Here is a 15,930-nt window from a genome sequence, read left to right on the forward strand (position 1 = left end):
CTGCATAGGGCATTCGCGGATGGTACTGCCCCAGCTCATGTCATCGTCGTCGACGGTCTGTTGTACTTTAAACACAGACTATATCTCAGCCGTCACTCCTCCACGATATCAGATATCCTAGCAGATGTTCATTGTTGCATGGTAGCAGGCCATCCCGGCAATAGGAGGACATTTGTCCGTGTGGCCGCCTCTTTTTTCTGGCTGGGAATGAAGGCAGATGTACGCCGATTCGTCGCGGCGTGTTCGGTGTGTCAAGCAACAAAATATGTAACAGATAGACCATCTGGGCTTCTTCAGCCACTGGCTATTCCGGATTCAGTATGGTCCGCGGTGTCCATGGATTTCATTGTGGGCCTTCCGCCGTCGCACGGGTACACGACGATTATGGTGGTCGTGGATCGTCTCTCCAAATATGCTCACTTTGGAGCACTGAAACCTAGCTTTGATGCAAAAAAGGTTGTTGCTATATTTGTTAACACTGTCGTTAAACTCCATGGCTTTCCGGATAAGCTACATTCTGATCGGACGCCATTTTTATGGGTGACTTTTGGAGTGAATTATTGGCCTTGAGTGGAACGAAGCTGCAATTTACGACGGCTTATCATCCGCAAACAGATGGACAATCTGAGGTGACAAATAAGGGACTCGAACAGTATTTGAGAGCTTTTACTTATGAGCAGCTGAATCGGTGGTTTGAGTTTCTTCCATGGGCTGAGTTGGCAATGAATTACAACGTCAATGTGAGTATCGGGATGTCGCCCTTTCATGCTCTCTACGGCAGAGACCCACCTAATATATTTCACACTCCAGCCGCCCCGGTGAACAATGTTGTTGTGGCTACTAATTGGAGGACCGAACTGCCTTGCTTCGGGTGTTGAAGACCAATCTCGAGGCTGCTCAGCGTCGTATGGCGGATGCAGCTAATAAACATCGACGTCATGTCCAGTTAGCTGTCGGAGATCGAGTATTGCTCCGTCTCCAGCCTTATCACCAGGTTTCAGTCGACAGACCAATTTCAACGAAGTTGGGCAAACGGCATTATGGTCCTTATGAAATTATTGAAAGGATCGGGAAGGTCGCTTATAGGTTGCAGCTACCGGTTGGGAGTCGCATTCACAATGTATTTCACGTCTCATTGTTGAAACCATTTGTTCAACCACTATCTGAGTCCATGTCCCAGCAGCTGTCGACGGATTTCGTGAAGAGTCGACCTCTCGACGTTCCAGTCAGTGCATTGGAGGAGCGTACAGTGATGGTGGAGAGTCTTCCTCAGTGCCAATGGCTCGTCAGTTGGGCATCTGATCCGACCAACCGGACTTGGGAGTTGAAGGAGAAGCTGCTGCGGCATTTTCCTACCTTGGACCTTGGGGGCAAGGTCGTTCTTAACGAGGAGGGAGTTGATAAGGACCCCAAGACGGTAAGCGTGCAGACCAATGAACCGGGAACGAGCCAGGCAGCGAATGACATGGGAGACGAAGGACGCAAGATCAGAGAATGAACGCGTGAGATGACGAGAAGAGAGAAACCTAAGAGGGTGAGGTCCAGACCCGTGAAGTTTAGAGATTTCATTACTCCGTGAAGATTGGAGCATATCTTTATTTTTGTTATTTAGTTATGTTATTTCCATATTAAAACATCCTATTGTTTAGACTTATTTTAATTAATCTTTTCGGGTTTTCTTCTTGATTCTTTCCCGAATCGTAGAGTTGAATCAAGCAGGGTTGCGATCCTATATATTATAGGATCCATTAGAGAGTCAAAAAATATTGATAATAAGAAATAAAAAATCTTTTCTCGTGAAACCCTTTTCTTCTTCGCCGCCTCTGTTTTGTTCTCTGTTCATTATCTACCAAAACAGGTGCTCAAGCTATTGTGATAGGATCAGAAGCCTATCAGTATCTTAGGGTAAAACACAACACAAATCACAGCCCTTGGATCCTTAGATTGGATGGGTTGTGATAAGCTACATTATTATACTAAAAATCTACATTATTAGCCGAGGTACATTATTACACTTGAAATATACATTATTACACTAAAAATTTACATATGAGACTAAAATACTACATTATTATCCGAGCTACATTATTAGGCTATAAATCTACATTATTAGAATATACGTGGCATTAATCTGACCGTTAGAACATAAGATTCAATGGACTGCAAGTGTTTTGAGTTTTACTTCTACTTAGCATTTTGATATGTGATATGAATGCATATGTATATATAAACAATTAAAAAAGATAAATCGGGGCAATTTTTCCTATGAAGACAAAATTTAGCATATTACGGCAAGCAAGAGTTGTGGTAAATGCACATGGGAAAGTTGATTGGATCATTTGAAAGAGAGAGATGAACAAGCTCTTTACCTAAACTAATACTGTTAGATCAACATCTATTTCTTATTATAGGTTTTTCCCAAACCGCACTCTTGATTTATGTTGCGCCTTTAAAAATAAAAATAGCATATATATGTAGTTGACACTTGATTGAGACACGCGGTCACTTGCAAAAATTGAAAGAGATAGATTAGCAATACTATGATTTGATATGGGTTGAGTTATATTAAATTGTCTTTGATCGTCTCTCCCCTATAAAGAATTAATGATCATGAATTGAGCCAATTGACGGCCTGTAAATCATCTGTACATCACAAATGTCTAAGTTAATTATCCAAATTACTTTATACTAGCGATATTGTAGTGATAATATTATTGGATTTTCGATATTTTATAAGAATTACTATGCAAAATAAAAAATGACTATTAAAATAATTTTGAAATTCAAACTAATTGAGAATTTAGAATTAATAGTCGCTATCAAAACAATTTCATGCACCTGCCCCTGAATTTAGTTAGGATCATGTATTGATCTATTATAAATCATACATGAAAAGTGCAAGTGCAATACAACTATAAGCATCACCAAAAATGATATACATACAATTTAAAATTAAAACCGAGAAAATGAAACGAATTCTAGGTTTGATCGGAAAACAGATCTGTACAAAGCTCCCTATAAAAGCGGCACACCAAATCAATGAAAACCGGCGACCTTAGCTCCTTCCAGCAGTAGAGCAGCTCCTCCACGTCACCCAAATCCCTCACTTTCCCCTCTTCCACGATCATCTCCACCAGATACTTCTCGAAGCTTCTGCACGCCTCTTCCACGCGATCGTCTTCCTCGCCGCTCAATTTTACGTACGCCGGAGTGAGCGGCGACGGAAACGGCGCTCTCTGGTGCGGCGCGGCGTCGGAGAAGCTCGTGAGCTCCGTCACCCGGTCCATCTCCCTCTCGTCGCGCGGCGATCGGAAAACCGTCATCATGCGGCGGCGGCGGAGGGATTTGATGGAGAGCGGCTTCCTAGGGCGGAGCTTCACCAGGAATTTCACTACTTTTTTGCATGGTTTGAGAAGCTTGCGTTTGATCAGTGAGGCTAGATTTAGATATTTTGATTTCATTTTTTGGCGATGAAAAGAGGAATTGTGCGGTGAAAATTAGAGTTGATTGAATGTTTATGCATTTTGATATGGTGTGTGTGTGTATATATTTAAAGGGAAAGGGATCAAATGTGGATTTCACGTCTTCATCTCTAAACAGAAGTGCTATGCCATAAACTCGGACCTTTTCAACTAGTAATGTTTATTGCTCTATTTCGGATTTCAGATCGAATTTTTGTCTAATGCCATTCGATAGGAAAATTCTGAATTTTATGTAAAATGAATACAATCCAATCCGAATTATCCAAAAATCCATAAAGGAAATTCGATCCGAAAACTCCAAAATCAATACCAAAATAAAAAAATCCAACACTAAAAATCTGAAAATCTAATATTACCAAATAGTACCATTAAAATTGTTCAACACACAAGTTTTATACTAGCATTTGTTAGATTTACTACTATATAGAAAATATTTTAGATTTCAGATTACTTTGGATTTTAAAACATCCTAGCAGTTAAGAACATTAAAACATTTCAAAAAATTCGACCCAAACCAGTTTTATCTTGTTTAATTCAGATCGAATTTTTGAATTTCGAATATTTGGCCAACCCTAGTATTTCATATCTCTCGCCCTAGACTTGTCAAGTGGACCGGGCTGGCCCAGGCCCATGTCTGAGGCGGGCTGGGCATGGCTTTTCCTAATTTTGCTTAGTCTGGCCAGGCCCAGGTCCACTTTTCATGTGGGCCCAGACAGGCTAGGCTGGGTTTTGTTTATTTTTTTGTTTATAAATTTTAAAGATATACTAAATTTATTATATGCAAAAAAAACATATAACTCGTTGTATTTATATCTAATTAACTAAATCTAAATTAAAATAATGTATTTAAGTTAATTTATTGACTTTGTATTACTATTGTTTTTCATGTTCTTTATTCTATTTAAAAGTAAGTGTATAACTAAAAGAATAACCAATATTGATAGTTTAGTTAGTAGATGATGATGATATATGAGTTGATGTTGTATTTTTAAAACTACAAATATATGAACTAGCTAACAAATTTAAAGAATTCTATAATTATTCATCAAATAGGTTTGAATACGTAATATTCTTAAAATTAAACTTTAGAACCATCTTTTTTTCATCTTAGATAGAACAATATAAGAAAAAAATTAGATATAGTTAAGATTGAATGTTGCATTCATGATTTGGTTGATAACTTATGTTGATATTAAACTATTATTGTTTATATCCATTCGGAGATATCCAAAAAATGATATACTAATATAGAAAAAATTACATGTTTCGTGCACAAGATGATATGCATAAATAGATAAATATACTATTATTAGTAATTAATCATCTAATTACTTAAAAAAATAGAATTTGGACCTTTGATGGGCCCGGTCCTGGTCCGGACCTGGGTTTACAAAATGGCCCACTTGGAGCCCATCTCAACTAATGAGCCAAGCCCAGACCCGCTTTGTTTCACCGGTGGGAAGGGCCTGGGTCGGCCCGGCCCATAACGGGCCTGGGCCGAGCTGGGTTGGGCCAGCCCGTGCCAGTTGACAACTCTATCTCACCCCACGCAATACAATTTTCGTCCTAATAAATAATGTTGTTATGTATCTATCATCTATGGACGTATTAATTTTATGCCGGCTTCAGTTCGCTACTTTAATTTAATGGTATTGTGGCATAAAAAAATGTGTTCCATTATTTTTTGATGCAACTTGTATAATATAAATAGATCATTGAAAATGAATTTAGATCCAGTTCACATCATGCCTCACGATCACAAGACCAGTCCCACGCAAAACTCTGCTTTAATATATTCAATTTTAATTTATCAGGGCAAATATTATTTACATGGACTAACAATAAGTCAATAACACATCTATTCGTCTAAGTACATTCAATTCAACAAAGGCTAATTTAAGGCTCTATTCGGTAGTATAGATTTGGGCATGTAAAATTGAAATTAGAGCATTCAATTCCAAATCCAATATTTAATACCACAAAATATTTAGAGTTGAAATTGAATTATAGTTCCAAATCCTCCCAATTCCACAAATTTGAATTTCAAAAATAGAAAATTAAAATTCCAAATAATTAAGAAATTGGGCATCTTCACAAACACTGCACAAACATTGCACACACAATGCACACTACACACACTTTGCACACACAATGCACACTACACACACATTGCACACACAATGCACACTACACACACATTGCACACACTTCATATCAATTTCTTCAAAGCTCAATTAAAAAGACTGATTTACACAAATAAATCCAAAAGTTGAAATAGATTGCAATGTTTATAACTTTTATACGGATGAATATTTAAGCACAACTATGTAAATGAGTTTAAAAAACTGTGAATTCATCAACAGCTAGGGAATTGTTACAGACAGCAGCTGAAGCCAATATGTAAGAATAACTCTAATTCTGGAGCTATATGCATCTATAATCACAAACAACCCAAAAGGGGTTATGTAGGTTGTGAAAACTACAGCTTACGCCTCAAGTCTGTTAGCATCAGTATCACCTCTACTGTGTACAAAACAACTTTGTGCTCTAGCACAAAGGGGGGAACTCAGCTTCACTTTTGAGCTCGAACGACTGCTCTTCAAGCCTGTAAAACCAAAATCATATCGAGCTTAAAAAATCAATATAACAAGAAGCAATGAGATTGAAAGAAGCATCTTTGCTACCTTTGCTCTGTTTCTTGGTCTGCAGAGCCAGAAATGACCCGATCAGCCAGATCTCCGACAGATCCAAATTCAAACCTCAATGACCCACTCGAATCACCTTCCGTTTGATCTGTCGGGCCATTTTGATCTTCAGACTCATCCTTTTCAGGCAGGGCTTCTCGGGTGATATTTTCATCATTTTGCACAGCAGCAGCACTATGCACGTCATCAATTTGCCCGCTCCGACTATTTTCAGTTTTGTTCACAGCGGAAGCATTAGACATGCCGACACTTTGTCCATGTCTGTGAAACTGATCAGGAAAGTCTGAAACTCTACTTCTGCTCTCCCCCTGTGGCTGTGGATATCTCATCCCATGAAAACCATTCTGCACGACATAAAGGGTAAGACTACGACCAAAACATTCAGCTGAAACTAAGAAATCAAGAGCATGAGACAAGGTCATAAATGAGGAATACCATAACGGGAAAGTAAGGGCCACTTCCATAAGCAGGAGGTGCAGAATAAGCAGCCCAGCAGTTACTCTGTTCAGTCGGGACAGGCTGTAACGTCATTTGGGAGACTTGACTCCACCACAACGGCATTGATTGATAAACAATCTCCCATGGCTTCCTGTTGTTAGCCCAAGAAGGTATTGCCGAATGATGATACGCTAGTGGGAACAAAGAAAACCCAAGGCATAACTGACCATATAAAAGACTCCTTATATGGCTGTCATAGTCTCCGGTAAGATCAGCCAATGCATTGACTGCTTCCGACTCTCCCACGCTAGTTATGTCCACATCCTTGTAATCAAGGGACGTATCATCCACATTGTAAGCGTTGGAGGCATGTGAGCTTAAATTGGCCCATGAGCTATCCATGGACCATTTATACCTATAATTCACCTCTCCATGTTCCCTTTGGTCTTCCAACCATGACTTGGTTCCATACTCCTGAGAAGTGGAATTTCCAGATTTGGAACGAGAGGATATAGGTTCGCGAAAATTGAATTCTGGTCGGTACCAGCCTTCAGATGCCATCTTCAAAGGAGATTCAGTCTCAACAGGATCATTATCATTTATAGATAATCTTAGAAGCATATTTTCCTCAGACATCAGATTAGCAGGTGATGATAGTGAGGCAGTTGAGGACTCTTCATGACCAAATTCTAAGGCCAAGTCTTGAATAAAATTTTTGCTGTCATTCCCGTGCCAAGCAATAGCATTTGAGAAGAATTTATGTATCCCATCAGCAACCTTATCAACTGGCAGCGAAAGAACTTGACTAAGCCTGCGAGCCCCATAATTGAAAGCACTACGTATACGGTAGAAATTTCCTAGAGGGCAATAAAAGAAAATCAAAATCGAAAGAAAAAAATAGTATGAGAATATTACAACAAGAGTAACGTGCGGGTAAATACAAGAATGCGGCTGTCTCACAGATTGCAGATAAGTGAGATAACCCATTTGGCCTACTTTTTTAATTATTATTATGACAACTATTACTATCCAGTATCCACTACTATTACTATAGAGTAATAATTATAAACAACATCTTTTAAGTATCCAACATTAAAGTAGAAGTTAAAGCAGGAAATAGAAATATATTGGGATCATAATACTTTTTTACGAATTTAAATTTAATTTGATTCGCTATGATAAAGTACCCAGTTTTAGTTAATGACAGGTAGCATTAGACAAAATTGAACAGTTAATAAATACATTTGACATAGTTGGTAACATATAAAGTATATAGACATAGGCAGTGTTGTTAGGAGCGCGGGACGCACCAGAGGTGATTAGGTAAAAATTGGGATGCGGGGCAGTGGGGTGCACGCGACAATTATTATTTTTGGAGGAATGCGAGAGTTATTATTTTGGAGATATTTTGGCGACTTAAGGGAATTATGATCAGAGTTAAAAGGAGATCTGATAAGATTTGAACATTAATTATTTTTGAGTTATGTTAGAAGAAAAAAAAGGATTTGATTAAGGTTTAGGATTTGAAAATTTATATCACTGCAGCCGCCCCCAAGGCTCACCCCATGAATATTAAGGCCCACCGCATGAATATTGCTCAGCCCAGCCATCCCGGGGTGATTTCAATGGATCCACAGGCGCCCAGGGCTCGTCACAGGCATGAACAAGCAATTAAATAAATCGTTACATGGTTATAACATGTTCATAAACAAATGCAGAACATTTTCGAAGTGTTTAACTTTTAGATATTTTTTATATCATAATAAGATTCTATATCGTGCACTCATTAATACTCCCTCCGTCTCAATCGAAGTTGATAAAATTCCATAGGGTTTCATCCTAAAACCAATTAGTGATAGGAGGAGTAGCCCATGATACTTATAAATTGGTTTCAATTATCTCTTTACACCAATGTGGGATATTGTAATTTTCGTTTCATTTTCCAACGCCCTCCCACAAACCCTTCAAGGTGAACCTTGGAGGGGTTGGACTTTTTCAGATCGGATTGGACCAGCCCTCCCCTCTATCGAATTCCTAACCTCTATCGAACTGGACTGGATTAGTTATACTTGGTTAAATTTAGCTAACAGTCACCACTCTGATACCATAATAGAAATCTACTAGGTTCCATCCTAAAACGAATTAGTGATAGAAATAGTGGCTCAATAGACTTTAGTGGTTTTAGTACTCTCTTTACACCGATGTGGGATCCCGTTATATTTATTTATTTATATCGATGCATGCAGTGTAGTTAGGAGAGCGGGGGCGGACCAGGGTGATTAGGTAAAAATGGGATTAGGTAGAAATGGGTTGCAGGGCGACGAGGCACATCACGAATCGGAGCGCACTATAATAGAAATATATAGGGTTTCATCCTAAAACCAATTGGTGATGGAAAGAGTGGCTATTAGACTTATAGTGGTTTCGGAACGGTCTTTACACCGATGTGGGATACAATTATATTTATTTATTTATATAGATGCATGCAGTGTAGTTAGGAGTGAGCGATTAGATAAAAATAGGTTGCAGGGTGACGAGGCGCATGCCGAATCGGAGCGCACTAACATGTGTGGGTTATTATTCCCGTGATATTCACGAGGAATTTGAATTGAAGAAGGAATATTAAATACTCCCTCCGTCCATGAAATATTATCCAAGTTTGACTCGACACGAATTTTAAGAAATATGAAGAAAGGTGGGTTGAAAAAGTTAGTGGAATGAGGATCCCACATTTATATATAAGTTTTATAATAGAATGTGAGTGTAAAGAGTTAGTGGAAAGTAGGGTCCTTTTACCAAAAATAGAAAAAAGCAAAGTGAACAACTTTTCACGTACGAACCAAAATGGCAAAATTGGAAAACATTTCACATACGGAGGGAGTAGATTATAGTAGAAGAATTGAAGAATGAACAATTAGTTTACTTGAGAAGAGAAGAGTTGGAACATTCATTATTTGGAGGAATGCGAGAGTCATTAATTTTGGAGATGTTTTTGGCGACTTAACGGGATTATGATAAGGGTTAAAAGAAAAATATCTTTGAACATTAATTATATTTGAGATCTAGTTAGAAAAAAGATTTGATCCGATTTCAAGGATTAAGGTTTAGGATTTGAAAATTATATAACCCTAGTCGCCCCAAAGGCTCGCCCCATGATTATCATCACTTAGTGCAGCCACCCCGGGGTGATTCCAATGGAGCCCCGGGCACCTGGGGTTCGCCACATAATGAACAAGCAATAAAACAAATTGTTACATGGCTATAACATGTTCATCAACAAATATAGAACACTTTAGAAATGTTTAAATTTTAGATACATTTATATCATAATATGATAATATATCGTGCATTCATTAATACTTCATCCGTCTTAATCGAAGTGGAACATTTAGTTTCAGCATGAGATTTTATGCAATGTTGTTTAGTGTGTTAAGTGAAGAAGAATAAAGTATGAGAGATAATAAGGTGGAAAGTGTGATGATTTCATTTTTAATAATGTGTCCCTTTGAGCGGGATTGAGGGAGAGTTTGATGTTTTTATAAATTACATTACCAATATGTATATATTAGTATATAACAATTTTTAATATTGATTAAATAAAAGTTACACGATAACTAATCTAGCATATATGAAATATTTGATACAACATTACCCATTAGTAGATACTAGAGACAAATGAATGATATATTGAATAGTTAATGGAGATGAAAAGATTGCATTAAGTATTGCATGAGGAATATACTATTACGCTAAATTAGCACATGTACTCGAGCATATATGCAATTGCATGGAAACAACATATCAAAGTATATGGCTATGGTTGTCAAACACATCCCTAAGAAGAGGAATTGGTGCTTCCCGTTGCAGAGATTGAAACATGTAAGAGATGGATGAAGTTTCTAGTATATTAACTAAGGCAATGGCAGCACATTCCATTTCCTAAAAGACATTGGTATATATTAGGTCCAACTTATAGTAAGAACCTATTAAACAGTCAATCAGGGTTGCAAAAGTTGTATCCCAACAGAGAGCAATTAATATAATTATCCTTACCTATGTGCACACTGCGCCCGAGATTATTGTTTTCCTTCAGTGTGTCTATGATATTAAGATGTTTCGGCTGAAATGCTTTAGGTCTTCCTTCAAGTTCCCTTAATGAGACTGAAAACATATCCAGGCAGTTCTCCAAAAATTCATCACCAAACATCAGATCAGTACTTCCATTTTCTGGCACTTTCACTGCAAATAAAATCAAATAGATTATTCACAAAAATGGAACTAAAACAATACCAAACATGTAGGAGCCAGAATATACACAAAGAGATACAAAGGTTCCAATACTGTGAACCTTAGAACATTGTAATATTATTGAAGCACATTGCTTACCCACTATATCAGGGAGTGAAGACTTGCAAACTGGTCCTTTCAAGCTGATGCAATAGTTCTCCCAATCAAATTTACTATAATACTCCAAAAATCTGTACAGAACCTACACGAAAACAATCATAAGAAACAGATAAATGCAAGCATTTGATTGCAATTGAAGATTACAATGCACAACCACAGCAGTTACCACTAATGGTCCCCATAAGGATGAATGGTACAAATGGAATATGTACAGGACAAGTGTTTCCAGAGCATATGTAGAAATTAACCCATGGTGAGCGCCAAGGATACGACTCTCATAATAGCACCACGCCTTGATCAAGATAATACTGCGCTTGAAGAGATGATTTCTCCCAATAAGGCGATCAACCTGTATTAAGAAATAAATTGAAGAAAATTTGTGATTAGAATGTAATGTAACTTTAGGTATTCGCAATGCAAGAGAGTATGCTCAAGTGGTGATATAAACCTCCTAAATAGGAGGATTAGTTCACCACTTGATGGCATAATGTGTGCATTAAAAATACAGTGTTACCAAATTCTGGGAGTAAAATGTAAAAAAAAAATGGGTGCTCTGTTTGCTACCTGCTCCAGGAAACAAAGAGTAGAAAGCCCACCCAATTGATTGAAGGATACATCTAAAACTGTGTCCCCCACAAGGAATTTCAGAATTTTAACCTGCCATCAGAAGCAAAAACATAAGTACTTCAAAATGTCATGGGACAATCATAGATAAATAGTGTCCACCACTGCAAATTTGGGTAAGTGACTTCCTTCAGAAGAAAAACCTTCGTTCCTTACCACCATATCACCATGTCCACATTCTTTTAATCACCAAACCATAATCGAAGTAAGTAAATCTTATAAAGAGAAAGAGGGAGAAGAATAAGGACCGCCCTATAAAATCCCAGAAACAGAAAACTTGCTTCACCCAGAGCATCACAAGATGCCCATAGTTTTATATATTCTGTCTTAGTTGGGTACAGAGTTCTGAACAGAAGCTAACAAAAATGTACATTGAGAACGTCATGTGACTCACATGTATAATATGGAAGAATAGAAACACCCGCTATAAAAAGAACAATAAAAAAAATATTGATGAAGTTTTAAAAGCCGTAACTAACAGCTGATCATAAAGAAGGTTTTACAAAAAATAAATTAGAATGAGAATTACCTCAGCATCAATAAACTGTATATTCTTAACTTTGAACTCAGCATTAACATTTTTCTCTTCCCTTTGTAGAAGAGCAAGAACATCACGGGCCATGGATTCATCAGTTCTAGTACCGTTAGTAACAGTTAAATCAATATCCCCATCAGGCAAATATGTTTTGAGTGGCACGGACCCATAGGGAAACACCTGTGAGATGTAAAGACCAGAAAATAACACTTTTTAAATTGCAAATAATCAGTAAAATAAAAGGTTAGATATTAAAAGTAAAAACTATGATATCACTGAATTGAGATCCAATATTTAGTACCTGTATCATACTTACAATCACACACTCATGGAATGAAAATGAACTAAGAAATACATATATATCCTTTGAGAGCTATAGAAACTCACATACAATGCATAATGGGAATACAATTGAGTGGTCATTATCAGGAAACTCATTCATCCATGAGATACCAAAAAGAAGAGTGCTCAGAAAACATGCCATAACAATTTTCATAGAATTTGGTGAAAGAACACAAGTAACCCAAAACACATCATTCTTGATTTTAACTAGCAAATAAATAGTTCCACACTCGTTAGATTATCAACATGCAATGCCTGACAACAAAATCTAAAGTTCACTTATTCAAAAGTAGATTTACCACCATTTCTCACACACAACAAATAATCAAACAATAATCCCTCAAAAAGTAAATGATTATCACAATCACACCTCCCCCAGTCGATCAGCCATGCACACAAAAGCTGTCAAGAATGCAAAAATGAAATCAGATTTAAAAAAAATAAAAAAAATAAAAAATTGACCACCTCAGAATTAACATGGCTTTTGATGAGTCTCTGCATATAATCAATGATGTCTCTTCTTTCCTCCTCCGAGTCGAGCGTAGGATGAATGCAATTGAGCACATTCCGGGCGGCATCCTCCGCCGCCGACAAGCACTCCTCCTTGAAAGACGCCGGATCAGGCGCCGCATAAGAGTTGAAAAACCCAAAACCGGAATCTTGGCTGCCTAGCTCGCCCATTGAGAGTGAGAGTTAGTCTTTCAAACAACAAAGTGAAACGGCAACGATGGGTTCGAATCAGCAGCAGCGGCGCTATAGATGTAAAATGGAAGTGAGAGAGGAATGTAGAAGGGAAAGGGGGTTTAATTAGGGGTTTTGAGAAAGATTTATTGCGATTGGAACGATCCGCGCTGTATTGATTCATATACATATACAAATAAAGGTCTCTTTCAAGGAAGGGGAGAAGAAGACAAAAATGGGAAGGTGTTTATCCTCGTTTTCTTCTGCTTCCAACTCTGATTCTGCTATTATGCAAAACCACCTGTGTGTCTCTATTGTGTATCTATATGTTACTCCTACTATTTTAATGCCCAACAAATCTATTTTGTGGCGCGGCAGAGCGATTGGATTCAGACTAAATAATTGATTACACCGTTTTCATTAGTTTAATACTCGTTTGATTATAGCTTATGGGGATGGGTCCACACTAAACGCACCAACTAACACTCAAAACGCAGCACTTATGGAAGTTTAAATATTAAAAATTATCATAGAGTCCAGCTATAAAAATATTAATTGTAATTATCATTCTTGAAAATAAAATACCCAGCTCAAACACATAGTTTTCAGACTTTTCCTTTTTATACTACAAAATCTTTCTTATTTTTCTAAATTGGAAATTCCAATTTCACCATGTATTAATTGAATTTCACCATGTATAAATCATAGGATATTTATCCATTTTTCAAGAATGATAATCGTAATTACTATTTTCATAATTAAATTCTATTTTAAAATTTTAATATATAAAGTAAAATAAAGATACATGGACTAGTATTTACGACCACAGCAGGGATCCATCCAAGAGATTATACATATGAGTAAAATTATAGTCTTGAGATGCTTTTACACTTTTTTTATAAATTTGCAATTTAAATGTCTCATTTTACACTTTTTAAATAAATTTGCAAACTAAAATTGTCTCCGAATCCCTAAGATCATGTTGTACATTATTTTACTCATTTGACAAATATCATTACAATTCACCTTTTCAATAAATATTTTAACGGTGTATTTCTCTTTTTTTTCTTATCTTCAATAGATGTATTTTTCTTTCTTCTTATCTTTATTTTAACTTTTCTTTTTCTTTTAAACTTTATATAATTTTATGATCGTTATTTGACATTTGATATTTTGGTATTCCAATTGATACTCTGTTATAGGTCAATGCAAACTTCCAACATCGATTTAATGCCTTTTAATTATGGGCATTTATTCCAGCAACCAATTCATTTTTCAACTTGTAATTGACTAAAATTTTACACCACAACAAAAATTCATAACCTCTTCATAGGATTCAACAATACATAACAAACTGCTTCACAAGCTAGTCAACTACATTGCAGAAAATACAACTTAATAAAACAAGCTAATTAATAATGTCAAAATGCCAAAAAAAAAAATTAAAAATTAAAAAGCAACTAAAACGACCAAACAATCTTTGCATCAATTTTGATGACAACTTTCATTTTCAACTTCTATTTCCATCGCTTGGCTTGGGCACTATCTATCTCAGAGTCCACCGCAAAAAATTACACCCACCACCAACTTTTTTTTTTTTTCTCAAGCATAGTCATACCATAGGATTTGTCACTTTAAATCTACTATTATTTCTAGACAAACCATTTCGTAACACCGACGATTGTAGTATTAAAATTTTTGCCACCTGCAACCATTATCTCAATTTGAATAATTCGTTGAGATTATAGATATGTACTATTACAGAACAGAAGAGAAAAAGAAAAAAATAAGACTAAAGATATAAGATAGGAAGTAAAAAAGAATAAGAAGATGAGAACTAAATAAACAATCGAAAAAAGGAAAGATAACAAAAAATAGGAAAGAAACGTTTTCCAGCCATTTATCTGTCACTGGTTGTTGAGCTATCGTTCGCCTTCACTAATTCCGTCACTATTCAGTGCTTTTTTGTTGTAATTTATCTAAACGGATGAATGAAAATGATATTTGTCATAAGATAGAATAAGATAAATGTCAAACATAATGTACAAAAATGTCCCTCGTGGATTTCAGGGGCATTTTAGTCTATAAAATTGTTGAAAATGAGCAAAAACATCTCAAACGTGCAAAGTGCAAAACTTAGGCTATAAAGATCAACAGTTACAAGTTCATGTCCATTTTATATAATTCAGTCTTTTAATTAAAAATAATAAAGAAAGTCAACAAAAAATTGTTAGAATTAAGTGAAATGTGTATCATATTTTTATATAGTTATTTATTAAAACAAAACATTTAATACTAAATATTTTGATTATTTATATATGCAATATTAATTTATTATTAAAATATAATAATTAATATTGAATATTTTGATAAAATACAATATTTATTGACGAGAAAGTTATACTCCTATAGTCAAATGTTAATAGTCGATATGGAATGGCTGCGATATAAAATCCTAATTCAATTCTATTGTAAAAAATGACATGTTGTCTGTAAAGTCATGAACTTTCAAAATGATTTAGTTTTTTCGTGAATTTTAATGTTGAATAAAAAGTCATGAACTTTATTAGACTGTGTAAATTTTTCATCAGATCTGACCTGATAGATTTCCAACACAAACTTATTATACGTGGAGCGCTAGGACGTGACTTGGCAAATGACAAATTTTGGGTTAATTCGAATTGTGGAATTAATGCTACTTTTAAGTTGAATTCGA

General features: G+C 36.1%; 3 protein-coding genes across 3 annotated transcripts; 1 reads left to right on the forward strand and 2 right to left on the reverse strand.

Annotated features, from left to right (window-relative positions):
• The first annotated feature begins 907 nt into the window (after window positions 1-907).
• On the forward strand, window positions 908-1,498 carry LOC148926433 (uncharacterized). The gene has a single exon (XM_089059130.1). The coding sequence runs from the start codon at window positions 908-910 to the stop codon at window positions 1,496-1,498; it is 591 nt and encodes a 196-aa protein (XP_088915256.1).
• Window positions 1,499-2,845: 1,347 nt separating this feature from the next.
• OFP17 (ovate family protein 17) lies at window positions 2,846-3,570 on the reverse strand. Its single transcript, XM_048082410.2, has one exon. The coding sequence runs from the start codon at window positions 3,459-3,461 to the stop codon at window positions 2,979-2,981; it is 483 nt and encodes a 160-aa protein (XP_047938367.1). The 5' UTR covers window positions 3,462-3,570; the 3' UTR covers window positions 2,846-2,978.
• A 2,189-nt stretch (window positions 3,571-5,759) lies between these two features.
• LOC125186680 (uncharacterized) lies at window positions 5,760-13,577 on the reverse strand. The gene is made up of 9 exons (XM_048083095.2): window positions 12,999-13,577; window positions 12,186-12,371; window positions 11,597-11,689; window positions 11,199-11,381; window positions 11,012-11,114; window positions 10,679-10,864; window positions 6,623-7,482; window positions 6,167-6,531; window positions 5,760-6,087 (listed from the first exon to the last, which is right to left on the reverse strand). Exons 1-9 carry the CDS (start codon window positions 13,212-13,214, stop codon window positions 6,030-6,032), a joined length of 2,250 nt encoding a protein of 749 aa, XP_047939052.1. The 5' UTR covers window positions 13,215-13,577; the 3' UTR covers window positions 5,760-6,029.
• Window positions 13,578-15,930: the final 2,353 nt, after the last annotated feature.

This window comes from Salvia hispanica, chromosome 5 (genome assembly GCF_029641045.1).
Source record: "Salvia hispanica isolate PSC_SH4W2 chromosome 5, Shi_PSC_v1, whole genome shotgun sequence".
NCBI lineage: Eukaryota > Viridiplantae > Streptophyta > Magnoliopsida > Lamiales > Lamiaceae > Salvia > Salvia hispanica.

What these genes read in the sequence shown, in the direction of transcription:
- LOC125186680 (XM_048083095.2), bottom strand. Translation starts at nt 13,214, where the DNA reads ATGGGCGAGCTAGGCAGCCAAGATTCCGGTTTTGGGTTTTTCAACTCT. An exon ending in AAAGCCATGTTAATTCTGAG is followed by an intron (nt 12,372 to 12,998) that starts GTGGTCAATTTT and finishes TACATCTCACAG; the next exon opens with GTGTTTCCCTATGGGTCCGT. An exon ending in TTCACTCCCTGATATAGTGG is followed by an intron (nt 10,865 to 11,011) that starts GTAAGCAATGTG and finishes TTTTATTTGCAG; the next exon opens with TGAAAGTGCCAGAAAATGGA.
- LOC148926433 (XM_089059130.1), top strand. Translation starts at nt 908, where the DNA reads ATGGCGGATGCAGCTAATAAACATCGACGTCATGTCCAGTTAGCTGTC.
- OFP17 (XM_048082410.2), bottom strand. Translation starts at nt 3,461, where the DNA reads ATGAAATCAAAATATCTAAATCTAGCCTCACTGATCAAACGCAAGCTT.